Source organism: Osmerus mordax, chromosome 8 (genome assembly GCF_038355195.1).
Source record: "Osmerus mordax isolate fOsmMor3 chromosome 8, fOsmMor3.pri, whole genome shotgun sequence".
NCBI lineage: Eukaryota > Metazoa > Chordata > Actinopteri > Osmeriformes > Osmeridae > Osmerus > Osmerus mordax.
In genome coordinates this window covers 11,710,197-11,731,566 of record NC_090057.1, presented here as the reverse complement: position 1 = coordinate 11,731,566, position 21,370 = coordinate 11,710,197, and the positions used below count along the sequence as shown (strand labels likewise).

At 47.5% G+C, this 21,370-nt stretch overlaps 1 protein-coding gene across 1 annotated transcript in view; it reads left to right on the top strand.

Annotated features, from left to right (window-relative positions):
* Positions 1-17,373, top strand: part of brf1b (BRF1 RNA polymerase III transcription initiation factor subunit b) — a 46,469-nt gene extending 29,096 nt beyond the window's left edge. The window contains exons 16-19 of the mRNA XM_067241443.1: positions 547-818; positions 13,180-13,231; positions 14,739-14,928; positions 15,366-17,373. Of these exons, the coding sequence (XP_067097544.1) occupies positions 547-818; positions 13,180-13,231; positions 14,739-14,928; positions 15,366-15,403 (552 nt within the window). The 3' untranslated portion in view covers positions 15,404-17,373. The remainder of the gene's footprint in view (positions 1-546; positions 819-13,179; positions 13,232-14,738; positions 14,929-15,365) is intronic.
* Positions 17,374-21,370: the final 3,997 nt, after the last annotated feature.

Sequence of the window (21,370 nt, the reverse complement as noted above, 5' to 3'; positions counted from 1 at the left end):
TTCATGCTTCCCAACCCCCGAGGAAAAGAATGCGTTTTTATTGGACTAATAAGACACTTGACAAGCCACTGTTGTTGCTGCTGTTTCATGACAGTGAAGAGCACCTGGAAGAATGGAAGCCCATTGTGTATTTAGATTATTTGTTGTCATATGTACTGGCATACATGTATGCACAAACATCCGTACATGCAACTACACACTCAAGGATAATTATCTGAAAAAGATATGCTGTATACAACTATGTGAGTGACAGTATTCCTCTGCTTAGTAAACAGTCCATAGGCCTAAATCTGTTGGAGAAAAAAGTGTTTTTCCCCAGATAACTGGGCTGCATTTACCAAAGCACTAACCTTTGAAACGGAAAGTAATGTCTTCCTCACTTCTCCAAATATTTCCTGGAAATAGTACCAAAATATGACTTCGATTTACTATAACTGCTCATGGGTTTATCTATACATTTTCTTTTTCGTAAAATGTTTGTCATATCTGCATTTAAAAAAATATATAAACGGTACAGCAACTTACCTCTGCTCCCCTTTCCAACAGCCTAAAAAGTCCAAGAAGCGAGAGCCCATCCGGGCCAGCACGGCTGGCGAGGCCATCGAGAAAATGCTTGAGCAGAAGAAGATCTCCTCCAAGATCAACTACGAGGTGCTGCGCGACCTCAACAGCAAGGGCAGCGGCAACAGCAGCCCCACCAGATCCACGGCAGAAGGCCCCACCAGCGGAGCGGGCCGCAAGAAGCTGACCCGGAGGAAGAAACAGCCCAACAAGGCCAACGTCGGCCTGGCCGCCACGACAAGCATCATGGGGAAAAGGTAGGAAACCCGACAAAGGGACCGGGAACTGTTCGGAACCTTCGTACGGTCAGAATACGCAGGTTTTTTGGGGGTCCACAACGCAGCCCCATTGCTGATGGAGGCGTGAGATTCAAGCATTGGTTTTTATGGAATGCTGTTGTCTTGTTTGGTTGGTACGGTTTGACCGAAGATGTGTTTCGATGAGAAGGGGAATTTGGTAGCAAATGACTAGTAGCTCCCATCTTAAGAAGGAAGAGTAAAGTGAAGAACAAAGAAGAGTAAAATTAGAACAAAGGAAAAATTTTGAAATCTCAGGTAGGCTATTTAGTTGAAAGCAAGGTTAAAGCAAGAGATTGTTTTGTGTGCTTGTATCTACCTTTAAGATCAGGCAAACAGGATATTTGTCAAAATGAGCAGGGAGAATCTCTTAATGGGGCACAGTTGTGGCGTAAAGATTCTCCATAGCCTCTGGAACACACTTCTCAGACACCCATGGTCAATTTCCTCGGCGTGGATCACCCGGGCAAAGGTTAAAGAGACAGTCTCGGGCCCGCCCACGCCAGTCTCTTCTGAGGTGTCAGTCTCTGGTCACCTCAGCATCCCCCCAGTGCATGCTGGGCTACCGTCTCTCCGTCCAATTAATCCTTCTGAGCAAAACTCAGGCCACCCTCATGAGGAATATAATGAACAGTAAGCAGTCAGAACTCCGAGATCACGACTTTCTGCTCCTGAGATGATGGTTCTTTTTTTGTTCGCCATCGCAGTCCTGGTCCTTACATTAATGATAATTACCTTCGGAGGTTAATGAATTCTGAATGGGTGATGAAAATGAGACGCGAGTCACGGCTGGAGAGGGTTGATGAGAGACGGCTGATAAAATTGCATGAACCCCCCCACCACCACCTCCCCTCCTCCACCCCAGCCCTCCCTCACCACGGTCTCAGGTGTCGACGCATCTCTCCTATTCGGCTCCCCTCCCCTACATAGACAGAGTCTCATGTCCTCATTCAGAGAGCATGCTGAGTTCTAATTCAATTTCGCTCTCCAAGCAACGAACCAGATGCTGGAACCTCATGTACATGATAATTAGGATGATAAATGACATGTAATAGACTTATTTTATTCCACGGCTACCGAATGCATAATTTTGGGGGGGTACGTGGTCCTCATGATTGTGCATGGCCCCTGTGTCACACACAGATTGCACAGACATGCAAACAGCCCACGGTGCTACAAGTCTGACCATGATTGCCTCATTAAAGTTCAATTGGTGAATATTTAAAAGGAAAGATGGCCTGACTTGATATGTGGTACAGGAATGACTAGTATGTCAAATTATGTAGGCGAGGTGGAATCTCTTTTCTCTAAATGTAGTTTTTAATGATTTTACTGTACAGATTTATTTATTTAAATGTACCAGGCTACAATAGTAGATTAGGCTTAGGCTAAAGCAATGCAAATAACTTCGGTCTAATGCTTCAACTCTTGGATTAGGGAGTTTGGAGATGTGAATTTGCTTGTTAGACTTAGTATTTCAGTCGGTTTCATCAGTTTCTTCTTGCGCTCAAGTCTGTGTTTACGTGGCTTGTTGTGTAAACCACGTGAGACAACTGTGAGGAATAGCTTCGGTTCAATGCAGGATGATGTCATGTTTTTTCCCATTCAGTATTGGACCATGTCCGGGTAACAAAGCAAATCCCCCCCCTAAAGTAGTCCTCTAAATGCAAGTCACCAGCAACGCATTCAAGTCAGTGTCACACAAACTCTCTCAGCTCAGCTCCTCGTTCCGTTTCGTCTCTCTGTTTGTCAGAGGCAATTTAGTGCTCTCCTTAAATGCTTTCTCACCATATGAGTGGGGGAAAAGGACGATCCAGGAGGATCAGCCTGCTCTCAAATCCGGCCCGCTGGCCCCGGCTATCCCTGAGCTTGCGGTGTGTTTTAAAAGCCCCCAGGAGGAGTCGGCTCAAGTGGAGGCGAAGGGGAGCCTGACAGCAAATCCATTGTCTTGTCTGATTCAGTTGGCTAGTGCGCACCCGTGCCAATGCCCCTCCCTGACGATAATACACACCTTCACCCCTCCCCCTCCTTTCTCCTGGGATCCCTCTCACTTTGCATGGCTCCCAGTTTTCCAGATCTTTCCCTCACATCTGCGTTGGATTGTATTTTGTCACCAAATTCAAAGGCATTTCTCGGCACGCGAAGCTCGAGCTGCCTGTCGGTCTGAGCCGTTGCACTACCTCACATGGGTGAGTGACGTGAGGAAATCCTCGAGCAGCAGGAAACCTTATCGACATGAAAGCAACAGAGAGAAGCACAAAGTACCTCACGTTTCTTCTCGCACCTACGCTAAAAACGGTTCCACTCGCTGTCGTGACTGTGAGCTATCCGGTCCCTTACTGCCTCACTTTGAGTTCTCTCCGTGAGACGGCGAGTGTGTTCGTCCAAGTACACGCTCCCAGTGCTTTTCCCACAGCCACAGTCATGTGGAAATCTCCTCTCCCCTCCTCCCCTCCACTCCTCTCTAAGTCCTCTACCAGCTGTCAGACTAAGCCCCCTCTACGCCCACCAAAACTAACAAAGATGGAAAAGCACTCTTCCAGAGAAGGGCAAAGCTAATTGCCCCTATTGGTCTTTGTTCCTCAACAGCTCAAATACCCCCCCCCCCCCCCCCCCCCCATCTCCTCTCCTCATGATCTTTTTTATTTATAAAAAGTAAAAAAAACTACTCTGGTCAATTGTCTGGAGACAGGTTTTATGTGTGAATCATAACCGACTTTGGCAGCGGAGTCTCTGTGAAGTTCTCTTTTCACGGAGCCCCAGAAGAGCACCTTTTCAGCCGCATAGTCCCCCGCGACCTTGACATGATCTCCGTTTTCCCCTGGAACCCGGCGGCGTTCTTAAATCAGCGTCTCGGCAGGAGGCCTCAGCAGACACGCAGGGAGCTTTCGCCTCCGGTTGCCCGGTTCTCCTGACGCGCTTTCGCCGCCAGGCCAGACTGCGACTGACACTGGGGGTCAGTGTGTTTTGTGGGCATCTTCATCAACCCTTTTCCATCTCGTCTCTTTTAGCCTCCTGGGAATAGCATGGATTGACGATCCAGGGGCAAACCCTGATGGCTTTAGCAGGCTTAGTAAGAAGTTGCTCCTCACCCACCTCATCCCTCTTACTCAAATGTCCACTTGAAGTACAGTTGGCTGCAGTCCTTGTGCGCAAGCTGGGAAGACCCAACACAGGCCAAACTAGCTCAGGGTGGACTCCGAGTTATGGCAGGCCCCCATCGCATTCCCGTCCAGTTGATGTGGCAAACATGCTGAAAAGTGTGTGTGTGGGGGGGGACGACAACGTAGCGTGTACTGTGGATAATAGAAGCAGCCAGCCCGAAAATGCTCTGTGTGTGAACGACGCTCCATCCAGCCAGACCCCCTGCCGGCACCCCCTTCTCTCTGCCCAGCGCCCCCCCCCTTCCTTCCTCCCTCCATCCCTCCCTCCCTCCATGCCCTCCAGCACAGCCGACAGATTGATTCGTCAGCTCTCCTATCAGCTTGCCCACCACACGGGGCCACGGTGTAGCTGCCCCCGTCCCCCTGGTAAACATGGAGCTGCTGACAGAAGAAGTCCCCAGACAGCATGATCTGTCCTTCCAGTGTCCCTAACCCCCACCCCCCCCCATCCACGCTCATCCCCACCCCCACCCCCCGAGTCATTCCTGGGGCGATAGGGAAGCGATCACGGGAACCCCCGATGTGAAGCTGGGCCTCAGGGATTCTGGTGACCAGCGGAAGATCCGTCGGACAGAATGGAAACTGCCTTTCTTTTTTTTTCACTACCCCCGACCCCCCCCCCCCCCCCCCCCCCCCCCCCACCCAGGAGATTCTACAGATACAATGGCTGACTGAGAGAAATAAGCCGTCTGTACAATGCCCCAGAGGGCTCCTTTCTCCCAGATTCCTTTTCCTGAATGTCTCACATTCTTCGCTGCTGTCAACGAGTCCGAAGGGAGGGCTCCGGCCTGCCCGAGCGTTTCATATGTCGGTTATTATAACTCACCGGCTCTCGCCCACTGCTGTTCCTGTCAAACGCAGGCACTTATGAGCTGGACAAATCCTATTTGTTTTGGTCGTAGTTAAGAGTCTACCACTGTCTGGAACCAAACAGTTTTAAACGTAGCAGTTCATGGTTTGTGCTTGTGTTTGTTTTCACTTTACCTGTCTTGAATATGAGCAAAAACATGAGCGTAGGGAAGCACGACCGTCGAGTCGACATTTTCGTCAGTATTCAGTTCCATTTCCTGTGACGTCGCCGTGGCCTGGCTATGCTCACTAGCCATGTTGCGGCCGCTAGCGACATGGACGCATTCCTGTTTAATGCTTCGCTTAGCTACTGTGCTGGCTAACACGGTACGCTACGGCGAGGCGGCTCGTAGCGACGGACGGGATACAAAGATGGAGCCTCGTCGGTGGGAACAGCCGCGCGGGCTCTCGGTGCCACCTCGCTCTCCTTCCATCTGCTTCTCCGTGTCGAGGGAGGGCAGGCACAGACGTTTCTCGCCTCGCAAGCTGTTGCCGAGGGAACTCCATCCTACTCACCAGGCCACGACGGCAGCTTCGAATCCAGAGCCCTGATACAATGGCATGCTGATCCTTTGGGGGACAGGAAAGGTGGCCTGAGGGGGGTCGTCACCTGTTGCTCTTGGTCGCTGGGGAGGGCGACTGCATCTTCATGGCGACTGCATCTTCACGGTGAAACCACTGGACACTACCCGCGTGGGTATTGATACGAATGAAAAACATTTCATGGATTATGTGTAACGTGTAAACCTGAAATGCAGAGAGGTTTGATTCAAACGATGAAGCAATTTGCATACTGCCACAAAACAGGATGTATGTTTCCTTGTATGTTTCCCCATTCGACGTGATAACAGCAGATGATACTAAAATATGGTGCTATCTCTCTCCTGGCTTCAAATTTGCCATGCTTATGAGAGGGAGATGACAATCCCCATGCCAAGCCGTGTCCCACATAACTATCATAAAAGCAGTCCCGTAATCAATATTTAGCCGGCGAACGCCTGAAAAGGGGGCAGCCCAAAGTGACCCCGACCGATTAAAATGGTTTGTTTACGGTCATCCATCCGTCTATTTACCGCGTGTATGAGTCCGTGTAAAGGGCATACGGTCTCAACCTCCCCCCCTCTCCCTCCCCAGCCAACCACAGGCAGTCCCATTTGCAGTCGAAGAATACCAGCTGCAAAAAAACTGCAGGCGTGAGGAGAGCACGGCCACAATGGCAGGGCCCCTAGCCAAGGAGCGGATGGGGGTAGGTGTGTGGAGGGGAGGCGTTCCATTATCCGCACCCCCCCCCCCCCCCCCACTGACCTGCTCTGTGGGATTGTGGGATAATAACTCCTTTCTTCTTTCCCCCCGTTCTGAGGATTCCCCATCCCTCTCCACTATCCCCCTCCCCCTCCCGAGAGGGCGGTCTGCTGGAAGTGTGATAAGACCTCACGGTCAGCTCGGGGGGCTTGGGCTATGTGCTGGCTCCTTGCCTGCTTTTAACCCGGGGGCCATTGTCGGATCTCATCAGTATTCTTTCCCGGTAGACCTGTATCAGCCTCTCGGATCTTAGATCTCGATGCTGAATCCGTAATGGGTTTGTCCTCTAGGAAGGGAATGCTGGGTGCCTCTCCTCGGCTTCCGGAAAAGCCTACAGGTATAAATGCATTTTAATGAAACCATTATGCTCAGCGTGAATTTTTCCTCGAGATGTGATTTCCAGCGATCCACAGCAAGTATCCATTTTTTGGAAGCTGAAGGTTGGCAATAGAGAGATGATTTCACTTGAGGGGATTTCACACACACACACCTTTGTCTGACAGTGCAGGTAACTGGTGGCATTTTATCGAGTTGTTTCCCAGGTTAGCATTAGCTCCCCAGCACCTGTGCCAGGACAACGTCTGGGGTTGTACCAGAGTGGGCGGCCGTGGCGCGAAAGGCCCCGCGAGCTGCCCCGTCCGACACAGCACTTCCTCTCCTCTCACGCCGAGTGGCGGTTTGAGCTGGCGCCTCTCTCTAATTGGCTCTGACGGCTGCACCGTGAGACCGTTTTTCCGGCCATTCTGACTCGCAGTGGTGGATCTCTCCCGAGGCTACGCTAGCTTTGCCCGGACCACTTACCGCAGGTGGACCTTCATCGACTTCAAGGGGGGGGGGGGGCTATCTGGTCTGACCATCCCCCGTATCCCTTTCTGCATCGTCCCCGAGGCAGCTGACCCTGACAGGAGAGTCGGGGCGTGGCCCGTTTGGCCGCCTCCGGTGCCCACACCAGCTGGGGAGCAGGAGCCGGGCTCCGGCACCGCAGGGTCAGCCTGGTGGCAGATGAAGGAGCGGTGAAGCCACGCTCGTCCAGGTCCCCCGCTGAACCACGGCCCCCGTTGTGGCACGCATCGGCTCTCTCTTTCATATATATTTATACCCACACATCTGCTGTTTGATATTGGCTCCGAACGAAATAGGGCTCAAAACCCCACCACCACCGTGGCCCCCCCCCCCTCCCCCCCTGACTGTCACATTGCGTTGACATGCATTATTGACGCGTTGACATATGGGCCTGCCGGTAAAAAGCTCTCTCTTCAAGGCAATGGAGCGGGGCTATTTTAATGGTCCAATGGCTGTCTTTTTAAGCACCACTTCCCCCCTTCTGCAATACCCTCGAATATGTTCAACGACGGACGTGTGTTTTTAACATGCGATTGGCATATCGGAGTTTGGTTAAGGCCGTCTCGAAAAGCCCTTCATGAAATCCGATCTTTTGAGGACACTAAAATGACACGGTGTATTGTTTAATAGAGACCATTAGTATTTCTGCCAGTGCTTGGTACATTAGTCCGACCATTCCAGCCGGTCAGCCTGGATGTGTATGGTGTGTGGCAGGTATAATGTATGTGAGATGGACAACATATAAGCCTAGGCGTACGTATAGCTCAGTGGTGGAGGATTTGACCGCAGATCAAGAAGTTGCAGGTTCGAAATCCCACCCTGTACGGTTTGTCGCTTTGGATCAAAGCATTCGCGAAATGAATACATAATGGCTGTCATTATTACAACAGTGGCGTTTGGAGTCCTCAGAGAAGCACGGCAAATTATTGATGAGAGAGGCACAGGGGGGGATTGATCATTAGCCGGCAGATTTGTCTTGGGTGTGTTCGCTTCATTAGACCTCGCATTGGCCATCTGGCCACAGGCTGCCAGGGGCTCAGGGATGGCATTTGGGCACATTTGGGGTAGCGCCCCCGGGGCCAGCCAGCCTATCCGTCTCATCCATGAGACCCTCTCACTGGCCCTCTTCTGCCCTTTTTGGCGACCCTCATGACACACTGGTCGTGACCAATTTGCACGAGTGGCCACGCTACTTTACTGTCACGATCAGACAAACACTCGAATGGTGTTGTTTGTTACAAATAGGATCCGACAGAACAACAGGTGCATTGTTTTTTCAACAGGACCGGGATTCATTTGTTCAGGGTGCTTCTATGTTCATTTAGTTTGTGTTGTACTCTTCACTTAGTAAGCACCTACCTTCAGTCATTCAGAGATTATTCCCCGGAGAACCCAGTCGTTTTTGTGCTGAGATAACGTCCATAACATTTTTGCTAATCTGTCCTAAAGCCTTAATAATCCTCTCTCATGGCTAATGTTGATCAATGGTAGACAGTAAAAGAACTAAACTAGCCAGACGTTGCTGGACCCCAGTCCTAGACTAGACATAGATAATGCTGAAATGGAACAACAGTCTTGATTTTGCCTATAAGCAGGCCCTTGCTAAAATGAAAAGAATCTCTGTAGTGTCTGTCTGTCTGTGTGGTTTTATAGTGGGATTTTAGGCCAACGAGTGTCCGACGATCATCTCGAGAAACGGGGGGCACTGTGCAGAGTTGGGATGAGCAGTTGTTTTCCAAGAATCTCTCTGTGTGACACCGAATCAACTAAGCGACTTGATGTAACTTGGCGATTTCGGCCCTTCTGTCTGTAATTCCAGGAATCTGAATGTGTGTGTGTGTCACCTACTGCATCACAGGCACTGTGCACTAGTACATTTAAAGAGGAGGATGCACTCAGTGGTTTCACTGTAAGAGAGAGAAAACAATTGATTCATCAGCAACCCAGCCAAATTTCAGTTTCAGTGAAACAGAGGGATCAAATCAGAGAAGGACTCCAAGCACAGTATCGTGTGTCTATGTAAAACCCCAATAGCACTACAACAGAAATTGTGGTGGATTAGTGCCTGGGTTGAGTGGCATTCCGGTGGTCGGACATGAATATTATTAGAGAGTGAAATTCTCCGAACGCTATTCCTGATTAGGCTGGAATGTAAATGGGATTGACCCAAACCCTGGTGTCAGAGGTTTGACCCCCACACCTACTTGCCCTTTTTCCAAGTGTGTCTGTGTATGTCGGGTGGTTGTGACAGCTGTGTGTCTTTTCTTTGACCTACGGTACACGGCTGTGCGGTACACGGTCTCGGAGCAGTTTAGGGACGAGTGTCTTCTACAGTCCTTCCGTACCTCAGCAACCTTCAGCTCGTGTCACACGTGTCATCGTCAATAACCAGCGTGGGGCTAAAATAGTCAAGTACTTAAAATAGTCAATAAGAAGCACCCCCACTCACAAGCAGTGGGTACACATTCTCTGATCGAACACACAGTGTACACCCAGACCACATTACATTTAGTAGACGCTTTTATCCAGAGCGACTTACAGTCAGTACAGGAACATTCCCCCGAGGCAAGTAGGGTGAAGTGCCTTGCCCGACCGTCATTTTGCACAGCCGGGAATCGATCCGGCAACCCTCTGATTGGTAGCCCGATTCCCTAACCGCTCAGCCATCTGACCCCCAATTACAGTAAGCGTGGTTCACGCTTCTCCCCACACCTCCTGATGTAACGCCTCAGGAGTCTGTCACTGGCACCCCAGACACATTATATAAACCCCTGGCCGTCAGGACCGCCTTGAGCATACACTCCAACCACACACACGTAGACACACACACACACCAACCACCCTTTACACTGTAACCTCATCTCACACACGCACCCTCACTGATTCCTTTTCCTCTCTCGCACTCACACACTTAGGACCTCGACATCCTTGCACATTAGCGACATCTCGCTAGTCTCTCTCACACGCACGCAAGCATCCCTTAAACTGTTTGGCAACCCAGCATATTGGCGCCATAGTCTTGCACACACACACAAGTCTGCACCAGGCATCCAGGCTCTCAGGGCGTCATTTGACACGGCAGCCGTAGTAGCGCCACCTCACAGTGTTGCCCTGGTCACATGTCAACACCCCGCGGAGCCGCTGTCACTCGGCATGGGGCTGGCTGGCGTGAGCTCCCACCGCGGGGCTCAGGAACCGGTACAGAGCTCGGACGAGACTGTCCCCAACCAGGAAGGGGAAATAAAACCCGCCAGCGAGGTAAAACCAGGGACACCAGGGGCCAAAGTTCAACAGGCGTATTTATAGTTTGCCCTGAGACAGCAGCTCGAGTCTAGACCGTTTTATTACCCTCAGCAGTAGAACCTTTGGATCTGACTGCGGTCTTTGACTGAGGGGCATTCACAGGGTGGATGGCTGAATCAGCAATGATTATACATTAAATAGACCTTATTTCATTCTGCCTTTGCTTCTTATTTTGTCAGGATGTTTTTTTTAAATAGTTGTTTTGGTGTGTTCAATATCATATCAAAGCAATATGATACTATTAAATAACTAATCACACATTATGCTGTAAATTGAGTCTGGAGAAGAGAAAGGCTTTATTGTCAATAAGCGTGTGTGTGTGTGTGTGTAAGAGATAGAGAGAGAAAAATAGCGCTTAGTTGTCTGCATTTCTTTAGATGGCGTCCCTTTTATTGCATTGGGACACTCGTTCTTGGGTTGGGGGTGGGGTGGGGTGGGGGGGGGGGGGTGGATTGTGGTCGGAGGCAATCGTGGAGAATTGAATTGTGAAAACCATATAAATAACCCTGATCAAAACCTTATTGGATCGGGCAGATGCTCTTGCTGCGGATGGCTGGGGTGCACTTGACCCGTCAGACAGCGGAACGGTTCCAAGTGCGCGTGCTGTCGGATGGCGATCGATGCCATCATTGCCCCGTCCCTCTGGAAATGGAAGGCCAAGGGTACCGCCATGATGACAAAAACGCATCCCGCCGTAACGACGCGCGACCTCTCGACCTTTTCGCGTACCGTCCCTCCGTGTGCTTCAGTACCTCTCCAGCCGACACGTTTCAACGCGATTAGCGATGAGAGTCCTCCACGCCGCACGGTTCACATTTCACACGAGCGTCCGCTGGTCATAGCACAGCATGGACTCGTCATGAACTGCCCATGGCAGAATTATACATATTGACTATATTTAACTGCATGGAAGCATAGAAATGTTGGACCCCAGCTTAGGGCTAACACTGCCACTACCCATCCCTGGCTTTAAGTGTGTTAGTCACAGTTGGGTAAAGAGGAGAGCTTTTTCTCTATCCACTAGTTCTCTCTCTCTCTCTCTCTCTCTCTCTCTCTCTCTCTCTCTCTCTCTCTCTCTCTCTCTCTCTCTCTCTCTCTCTCTGTCTCTCTGTCTCTCTCAGTGAGGCGGTGTCCCCATCATCCACCCTTAGGGATTCTTGTTTTCTCCAGAAAATGTGCTCGGTAATCCTAATGATAGCATGGCATCCTCCCCTCGCCGACACAAGAACCCAGGGATGCGGGTTGTGGGCACGGGGGCCTAGGAGTGGGAGGGACACGGCCGTGATTTTGTTTCCCAGCTTTGAACTGTGACCGAATCAACTTTCAACTTGATTCCGACCGTGGTCTGATTAGTTCCACTGTGTGGAGCTGAAGGCGAGGGTGGGCCGCCTCCTTAACTTCTGCCCTGTCTCCTGAAGAGAAACACAGAACGCAGGGTTCATGCGAAAGGCTTACAGCCGAGGCGACGTTCCCTAAGAAGACTCCAGATCGTGCTTCCAAGATGGCAGCCTGACAGTACAAGAGGGAGACCCGGTAATTGTTTTGCAGCGGGGACCGCTCCTACCCCTGTGCTCAGTGTGAACGGCTAGCGGACTGGGCAGATGGCTAATGCTGCCTGAGACTGTTAATGAACCGCGACAAAAGGCAGACAGAGAGAGATGCCAAGGAGAGACCCCCCCGGCTCAGCAAGTGACTATCCTTCCTTCACTTCTCTCCCCCCCCCCGCCCCCCCCACCCCTTTCTTTTTTTTACACCCTAAGCAGATTAATTAGCGGCACTTTCCCTTATCAGAAAGGAGAGCACTTACGCCGAGTCCTGAGGGAGACTCTCCCTCACAGCGAGGGAGAGAGAAGGAGCTAGAAGAGGAGCGACGAGAGCTCCCACATGTGCATGCGTGTGCGGAACACTGTAAACACAGAGCGGCACGCTGCACCCTCTCCTTCACAGAGAGGCGGCACGACCTCGGGCTCATGTTTACATCTAGTTCCCATGAAGTTTCAGACAGCGGTGCCACGTCTACGCCTCCCTTTCCCGGCCCACAAGGGCGTTTCAAGGTTGCACTCGATGCACCTTTCCAGAAATTCATTTCTCCCTTCCCCCAGAAGACGAATGATTTTTTTTTATATATATAATCCTTAAATAGCATTCAATCTAAATCATACGTTTTGATGTTAAAAGCTGATTTCCAGCCATTTGAGACCCACCATTTTGTCAATGCCAGAAAGGGTTTCTTGAAGCATTAACTCTGAAGGTCTTGTAGGAATCCAATTTCAGATATTAATCTGAAGGAGACCTAATGGAGAATAGGTTTATTAGTTAGAAGGGCTCATCTCAATAATATATATATATATATATATTTATATATGCAGTATATGCACTGTATAAATCTGTGTTCCAGACTAACTGGTACTATAGCACTGGTTGTAACTATATCTGTACTGTCTACTATCAACAAATGATGCTGCTACATTTTTGCAATTTTGAGAACTTTGTGAATCCTGATTGTGAGTGGGTGGCATTCACAACATCTGGTGTTGAAAATAAGTCATTCTTACCGCTAAGAAAATCTTTGTTATTATTACTCAAAGTTAAGACAATGACTGAAGTCAAACAAGTGAACTCATTGAAAAGCTGCAAATTTGACATATAAATATATTTAGTCAATTGTACAGTGTTAATGTAAGTTATGATCATTAAGGAGCCACATGTTGAACCAAAAATTATGCTCACAGACTCCATCAAGGTATACCACGTATCAACTGAAAATGTTTTTTGCACTGTTCATATTTGTCACAAGCTGTTCACCCAGTTTACACTTCCTGTCGCAGTGATGATAGCCTCTCCTTCCTGTTGTCTTGCAGACTACGTCCACTAATATCATCCACACCAAAGAAGAAGAGAGCCATGTCACAGGTGAGCCCTAACCGGGGTCTGTTTTATCTCCAGTTGAAAAACTGGAGACCAACCTTCATTTGTTGAACACGCAAGCTTAAGCATGTGGCAGTGTAAGCTCGTTTTCTGTACAGGTGCCTTTGGTCAACCTGGAGTTAGTGGTCAGCTTAGTGTAACCTCCATGGCTAACAATAGGTCAATTTTGGGTTATTCATTAAGAAGAGAGGCATCAAACTAACTGCTGATTGGTTCTAAGGAGTGGGACTATTCCTAGTCTTCTCTCTGCTTATAGACATCCATAGGGGGCTTCATGGTCCACCAATCAGAAGTGGGAAAATGCCTCACACTAAAGCCTCACAGGGGGGTCTGGTGCCTGTTGCTAGGCAACTCATGACCACCTTCTGGGAGTAATAAAACATATTCTTTCGTGATTGGTTGGATTTTCCAGCTCAAAGAGAAGTCTTCTATGAGTCATGGATTCAGGGTGAAAGGGATGAAGTGGTGTTTGTGTGTGTGTGTGTGTGTGTGCATGTGAAGGTATTTTTTATGTTTTGTACGAGTGGCAGACGTTGCTTGAGCTCTCTGTGCATCATTACCTTTAAGTACCACCATAGCAACCCTATGCTCCCCACAGGGCTCGGAAACTGTTAGCACGTCTATGACTTTACAACATCCCAGTCATATTACTGCCACTCACTGGTCAGTCCTCTCAACGGTCATCTCTCATCACGTACCCTCTCCAGTTGTTTCGTTTTGTTTCAAAGTGAAACATTAACAACCAAAAACAGTACCCTGGTACTGCACAACAGTGTTCATATTAGCTAGCCAGTGCAGAAACCGAGCTTGATGTCCCAGAGCACCCTTCCTTCCTCCCTGACTGACTGGTCTCCCTCCCTCTCATTTGCCCCTCATTTGGTCCTGGCCTGAGGGGGAAGAACATAGGCAGTGATTGAATGAGAAGGAGAGAGAGAATAGAGAGGAGATGGGTAGGAGCGAGCAGATGGAGAAAGGGAGATCGAGAGACGGGGTGAAGGTTAATCTTTAATTGGTTCCGAGGTCCTTCTTTTTCCAGTACACGATGATTTACTAGGCCCCTCGTACCTCCATGCAGGGCTCCCTCATCTTCATCTCAAATGCCTGCTGGGTAATGCGGTCCTAACTGTTGAACATGGAATCAAAGCTCTTGTTCCTCTCTGTTCTTTTTCCTTGTGCGACCCCATGTATCAGTTTATTCTGTAAGTTTTCCTCTATACATTTCGCTCTTCCATTGTCTCCTGTGTGACCGAAACTTTAGTAAACAGGTACAGCAGTAAAATGACAACACAGCAATTTGGCATTCGAGACATTAGGAATAATACAGGGTTTCCGAAATCATGACAAATGACTTCTAGACAATAGCCAAATGTCTGTGCGGGGATTCCTTCAGGACTTCATGAAACACTTCTTCCTGACATGCTTCCGTTTAATGGGAGATAACGCGGGTGTCAGAGAACAGTGGATGGATGACTGGATGCCGGCTGTCTTCCAGGTAACTCCCAACGTGAGCTCAGCGGCCCTGCCAGCGCGCCCCACCCTGTCCGCCCCCCCTGCCCTGCCCTGCGGCCCCCCGACCCCCTCCCCGGAGGCTGCCGCCCTGGAGCCCGGCGAGGCGGAGGAGGAGGAGGAGGAGGAGGGGGAGGAGCCTTGCGTCAGCGCTCTGCAGCTCCTGGGAGGAGACGGTGAGCAAAGCCGGAGCGTGCTTCACTCACCCGCTCACTCGTAGCCTTGCACGTACTGTCTGTGGATATTCAACACACACACCTGCTGTAGCACACCATAGAGACACACACACACACCTGCTGTAGCACACCACAGAGACAAACACACACACACATAGGTGAGTCTCAATGTAGGCTTGACGCATGTTTCCTAGGGCGCTATTGTTACCCAACAGTTCCCTCATTATGATGTTGATGTTTCCCAACAACTACAGCACAAACTAAATACTTCATGCCTCCGATCCCAGAACTGTCATCCGTCATGTCGGTTTGCACGCACATCTAGCCTGAGCTGTCCTGAAGCTGTAAACACGATGTACCGCTTTCAGCAAAATGCCAAACCACGTGACTTTTCTTTTCTTACATAAATCGTCTTTTTTTCCCCTTTTCTTTTTCAGAGTATGGATGTGAAGCAGAAACCGAGGAAGTGTTTTAGCCTTTCGCTCACGTCTCCAGATTTTCCCTCTCTTCTCCATCGGGCGGACATGAGAGTTGCGTGGAGTGAAAGGACGAGAAGCTCCGGGGGGGGTCGACCACTGTTCAGATGCACTGTAGAGGGGACAGGGATGGGCCCCAGCCGGGATAGATCAGCCATGCTTTGGAAACACAAGGGGGGTGGGTTGTTTGTGGGTGTGTGGGAGGCGGGGGGGGGGGGGGGGCATTATGCAGAGAGACGTGTGTGGCAGTGAGGAAGAGACAGAACTCAGGCCAGTGTGCAGATAGCTCTGTGATCAGTAACTATGAGTGGGCCGCTTAGCTCGAGTGTTTATAACTAAGCACCAGCCTTTTATCTGTTTTCCTCCAAGCCAAGAATTTTCTTTTTTACAGAAAAACAGCATCTATATTTGATTCATTTTCTTTGTGTGTATATATATATATATATTTTTAAAAAAAGTGTTGCGTAGATCAAAAATGTAGTTTGCTCTTTGGGTGTGCCAGGGCACAGTTTGGTGAGGAGGGGGGGGCTTGGTGGACTGGGAAATTTGGACACAGCATCAAGCCCTCCGTTCACACAATGGAAGATTAGAGGGTGGCCATGCAGTGGGTGCAGAATGATCCACCCTCCCCTAGCTGCACTGGGTTTTGTATGGAGGCAGAGAGCACACACAGGAGCATGCCGTTTCAACCCAGCTTGGTAGTTCTGTAATTGTAATAATGGCCACTGAGTGGATTGCATACATTTTTACCTCACATGGCCTGCTGTTACCAGCATTTAGGCAGTTCTAGTAGCACAATGGGTCCAGGTCCCCGATTGCATTAGGTTCTTTAAAAAACTATACTTTGAATTCCGTCCGGTTCCCTTCATTTTACAACCTTTTATCGTCTCAGCAGAAAATTGCAATTAATTGTGGTCCACTTTCAGGTTTTCTAATTTTAGTCCTTTTAGATTTTGTAGACTGTTCTCTGATGACGCTGGTTTCAGTACAGACAGCAGAAGTTCAAAACTGAGAATTTATTTGTTGAAATACTCAAACGAAGTTTCATAAAATGTGGGTCCACATTTTTTGGTAGAAACTGGATCCAGTTCATTTTTTAACTATCCATTTCACATCAACACATGATTTTAAATTCATTCAAATATAGTAATATGTTTTGAACTATTGTCTCACAACATTTTATAGGAGGCACAGTTTCTTATTTTTTGGTCAAAATTGTGTTTTGTATGTGTCTACTGACACCAAGCTTTGTAAAATACAATGGCAGCTTTCAGTTAGTACTGGACAGTATATATCAGATGTTAGGCTCATCAGAGGTAAACTAAATTTGAGCATATAAATAAAAAATACCTATACAGTTTGTTGTAGTGTTGCTGTATTTCAATGTTTCTACGTTTTGTACATTTAAAAAGAATGTAATATTGCACTATATATGCAATTATGTATATGTTTAAGTTGTTCTTATACAGTCAGTTTGTGATTTGTAGTGTGAGATAATTCTACTTTGTGTATGTTGTATATGATTCATCTGCTTTAGACCGTATCTGCTAGTTAATAATACATTACTTTGTATAGTTGTAAAAATGTGATCGTAGAAGATGAGAATCCTGTACATATTGGCTGTACAACTCCAACCTGATGTGGATGGGAATATTTTTGGTACATTTTCTGTCAGTTGTCTGGTCTGCTTGATTTTGAATTGTTTGTTTGCTTGTGTGAGGGACGCCTTTGAAAGCTCCCAATAATGCAAAAAATTTGGCATGAGAGGGAGACAAAATCAAACACACTGTTCACAAATTGACAGTTAAGATAATCAGGGCCTTTTGTTGACACCAGTGTGATTCTAACAGCAACCGCTTTTATTCCAAGACCTTTTATAACTTGCAAATTGTTTGTAGATCAGTAAAGAAACTGTGGTTCACATCTCCCAACATTCCATTTATATTGGCGAATAAACTCACAATATAAATGTGTTGTCTAGTCCTTTTTTTTAAAATAATAATAATAATTCTTGTTCATATCTCATGGATCACTGTTCACCACAACAGCTCAAGTCACATTTTAGGCACGCAGCAAAGTTTACTTTTGTATTATATCCTAAAATGGACACGTATTTGACTTGGGTTTGATTGAAGTGGGGTTTCAACCAGAACCAGAAAGGTCAGTCTACGGGTGACATGGCCGTCTTCAGTTCCAGCTTCATTGATATATGATAGGAGACGACAAGCCGCACTTGACCCTCCTACCCTCTTAAGAATAGAACCTCCACAAGATTTGATGGAGTGATAAAGGGAGATGGATGGATGAGGTTTGAAAGGGAAAAACACTCTAGAAGTTCCAGTAAGAGAAAAAGGTCAGAGGAGACACACACTTTTCTTTTTGCTTGATGACTCGACAAATCGTTCCATCAGTTTAACCCTTGTGCTGCCTTCGGGTCACATGACCCAAAAGTTCATAATGAACCATCGTTGTGTTTACCCAATTTTACCCAATACAAAAACAAATAAAAATAATTTTCTTTTAACCTTTGCAATGTGGGGGGTCTGAGACAGCCCAACGGTTGATGCTTCACTTTGTTTTTGTATGCGGTAAAGTTGTCGCAATACGACGGTGGGTCAGAATGACTGATGGGTCAGAATGACCCGAAGATAACACAAGGGTTAAGCTGGTTAAACTGCCTCACATTTCCCCTGGCCTGTTGACCATTTTTTCCAAATTGTATTTTCTCAAATTGAATGGAACACATTTTCCTTTTAGAATGCTCATTTGTCATTCATGAAAAATGTGCCTGAATTACTGTTTTAGATGTTGGCTCAGCGTTTTATCCTTTGGTTCTTGGCCAGCATCTGAACAAATTCGTATCCAGAATGACTTAACAGCAGGTGTGTCAGTTAGTTTGCTGAAACAAAAAGCCGTCTCTGCAGCATCACAGCAGGATAGCCCTGGCTTCGAACACGCTCAACACACAGCCATGCTTTCTGACAACAGGCTGAATCTCTCATATTCTGGTGTTGTAAAGCTTGTGTACAAAGTCAAAGAAATGACTCAGGGGTAAAAACATTTCTGCCATTGTCTGTTCTTTGGAATCCCATGACTGAGCGATGAGAACTAGCGTAGCATCTTACTTTGGGATGACTCAATGGATTTACAGTTTTAGTTGGTTAACAGAGTACTTCCCCATATATAAAGCTGCAATTCCAAACGATAGAAATCTATATTTAAAAGTATAAGGTTGTGTAAGGAACACTCAGACATAGAAACATCCTGGCATGATGTAACTTGCAGCTAAATGCAGCTGAAAACCTCCAACAAGAATGTATGCTTCCTAATGGAATGTTTCTACATTTATCTGGACCTCTTCTGTCCATCTGCAGGTTTATTTGCATCCGTAAAGAATACACATAAATAATAACATAATTAAAAATATATATATATCTGTAATTATCTATACATTACTTTTTTTTATTTGACTGTTTTTCTTATATATGACTAAATGACTAAATGTAAATATATACAACTGATCATGACACTCACCACAGTTCTGCAGTTAGAATTGTGCATTTCTAGTCCTTCTCTGTTTTCTGCACTTACTATTTGTGCTTTTAGACGTCGCTTTACATAAAAGCTTCGACTTGTGGAACAAAAGTATTGACCTTAGTTTTGTTCCACTTTTCAGCCAACCTACCACTGTCTGCTAGCTAAAGGGTTTTTGCAGATAATATTAAGTTTACAATGATCAATGAAAGAACCGCCATTCTCTGAACCTTGTGAGCAGACCGGTAACTTGACACTGCAGTCATATGGTTCCTAAACCGAGTTACCACCACTTCTGCCTGATTTGATCCTCTCTCTTTTCTTCTTTTGATTGTGCTTGTAAGTGATCCTGGTGCTTGTGGTGCACCCAGGTCGTTTGCGGCATCTTAAAACCCTTCAAAGTGATACCCCACTTCTCCTGAGGTTAGTATTCTCATTTATTGCAGACAGACTGGATGTATTGGCAATGGTAACCGCCTGGGGCTATAGGGTAACTGTTAAATAATAACTGTCAGTGACCATATATTGTTTTATTCTCTTTAATGAAAACAATCTTCAGACGTGGTCTATTTACACACAGACGCACAAATAGCACAAATATTGATAACAATTAATGTTGCAAAGGCATTTCGTTTACATTCATCAGCTTTTTTGTAAGACTGTCATGCATTCGTTTTTCTGTCCATAAAAGTGCACGGTTCTCTTCTGTTTCTGTCTCTTCTGAAGAAATGAAAGAACGCAGAACAAATGAGAGATTCAAGGATTTTGTGCCAATCAATATCCAGGATTTAACTGTAGGCCCGAACGTGTTCGCTACACCCCCTCTAATTCGCAATCAGCGAGGTGATTCAAGAGAAGGAGGTGCATTTCTTTCACATGTCCTTTGAAACGGGTGCCCAATTTGCTCACGTTTTACACTATAAAGTCTTCTCCAGCAAACGACGGGACTAACGAAGAGACTCGCACAAATATACTAAGATGAAGTCTGAAAGCGGCTGATTTCGACTGTGCTCTTATTAAAACTGCAGCACGACTGGCAGACAGTGTGAGCCTGAAGGGGTCGATTCCCCCCACCCCCTCCCCGATCGCCTTGTTCTGTTAGTCAGGGAAGATAGGAAGGATAGAGGCCTCAAACGTGGATGAGAGGAGGAAAGATGGGGAGCAGGAGACAGAGAGGCAGACACAGTCAGCAAGAAGCCAAGAGAAGGAGTGCTGAGGTGATTGTTGAAACCGAGAGAAAAAGAGATATCGAGGTGGAGACGCAAAATAGAGAGGGATGGGTTCCGGAAATGACCGTGGAAGGGTGAATTGAATGGAAATAGTTGTCGGAGTGGAAAAAGGAAGGCGGAATGAGAGGTGCAGTGACGGAGAAAATAGATGGAGTGGGTGAGAGCCCAAGCGAGACTCGAAAGAAAAGAAAGAGGCTGGAATCTGTTCTTCCCGACTCTCCTCTGCGCACCAGAGGGAAGCTGTCTGATTTGGTCTCATTTAGGAGTGCTAAAGTGAGAACGGGTTGGCGTGTCTCTGCATGCGCACGTGCGCATGTGTGCGTGGATGTGCTCACACCCAGCTAATAAACAGTATGTGGAGGAAGCATTTGGCAAGCCTGCAAAAATTTCCATGTGTGCACTTTTTGTGTGTGTTTCTGTGTGTGTGTGAGCTACCACGTTCCGCTGACCGACTCCCGCCTTCTCTTACCACTAAGTGCAGTAGCTGAACGCCTGCCATCAGCTCATGCAACAAGCGCTTCCCATTATGTAAGCAGCTCAGGCTGACAGGGGTCAGCACTGTTGCTCTCTCTCACACACACACACGCACACACTGTGGGGGCAGAGAAGGTGTCAGGTTCACGGAGGCTAGTGTCCTTACTCATCGAAGAATCGCAAGGATGTTTACTATATGCCTTTGTTCTGATATAATCCAAACACATTGCACTTAAACAAATCAAGGAAGATTTCTACTGCTACACTTGGACGTACGTTGTGTCTGCTCTGTGCAAATGATTGTTTGGCGCGCCAACTGCCTACCTTGTGGGCATACACACCTCGCTTCTTCACGGTTACAGTTTTTAGTTTTTGTTGCTCTGGCTGATTGGGGTTTGTCCATCTCTACACCAGAACAAAAACAACAACGTGGGCTTGTGCTGTACAATAACTAAAGAGTTCCATACATCATCCATGCAAGAATGAAGGTGAGCCTCCATCTCACCCTGAGTGGGCTCAGTCGATGGAAAGAAAAACAATGGAAACTTTCACAACCCAGTTTTTTCTTGCTACGCTTAGAACGCGATGAATGAACTGAATTGGAAGCGTTCGGAATCGTACACTCTGTCCTACGCTTTCAATGGGGCTAACAATGAATAGTGGGGTCAGATCACATGCAATGGATCTTCTGTCAGTTCACAATACAGCCCGCCATTCTATACACAGACT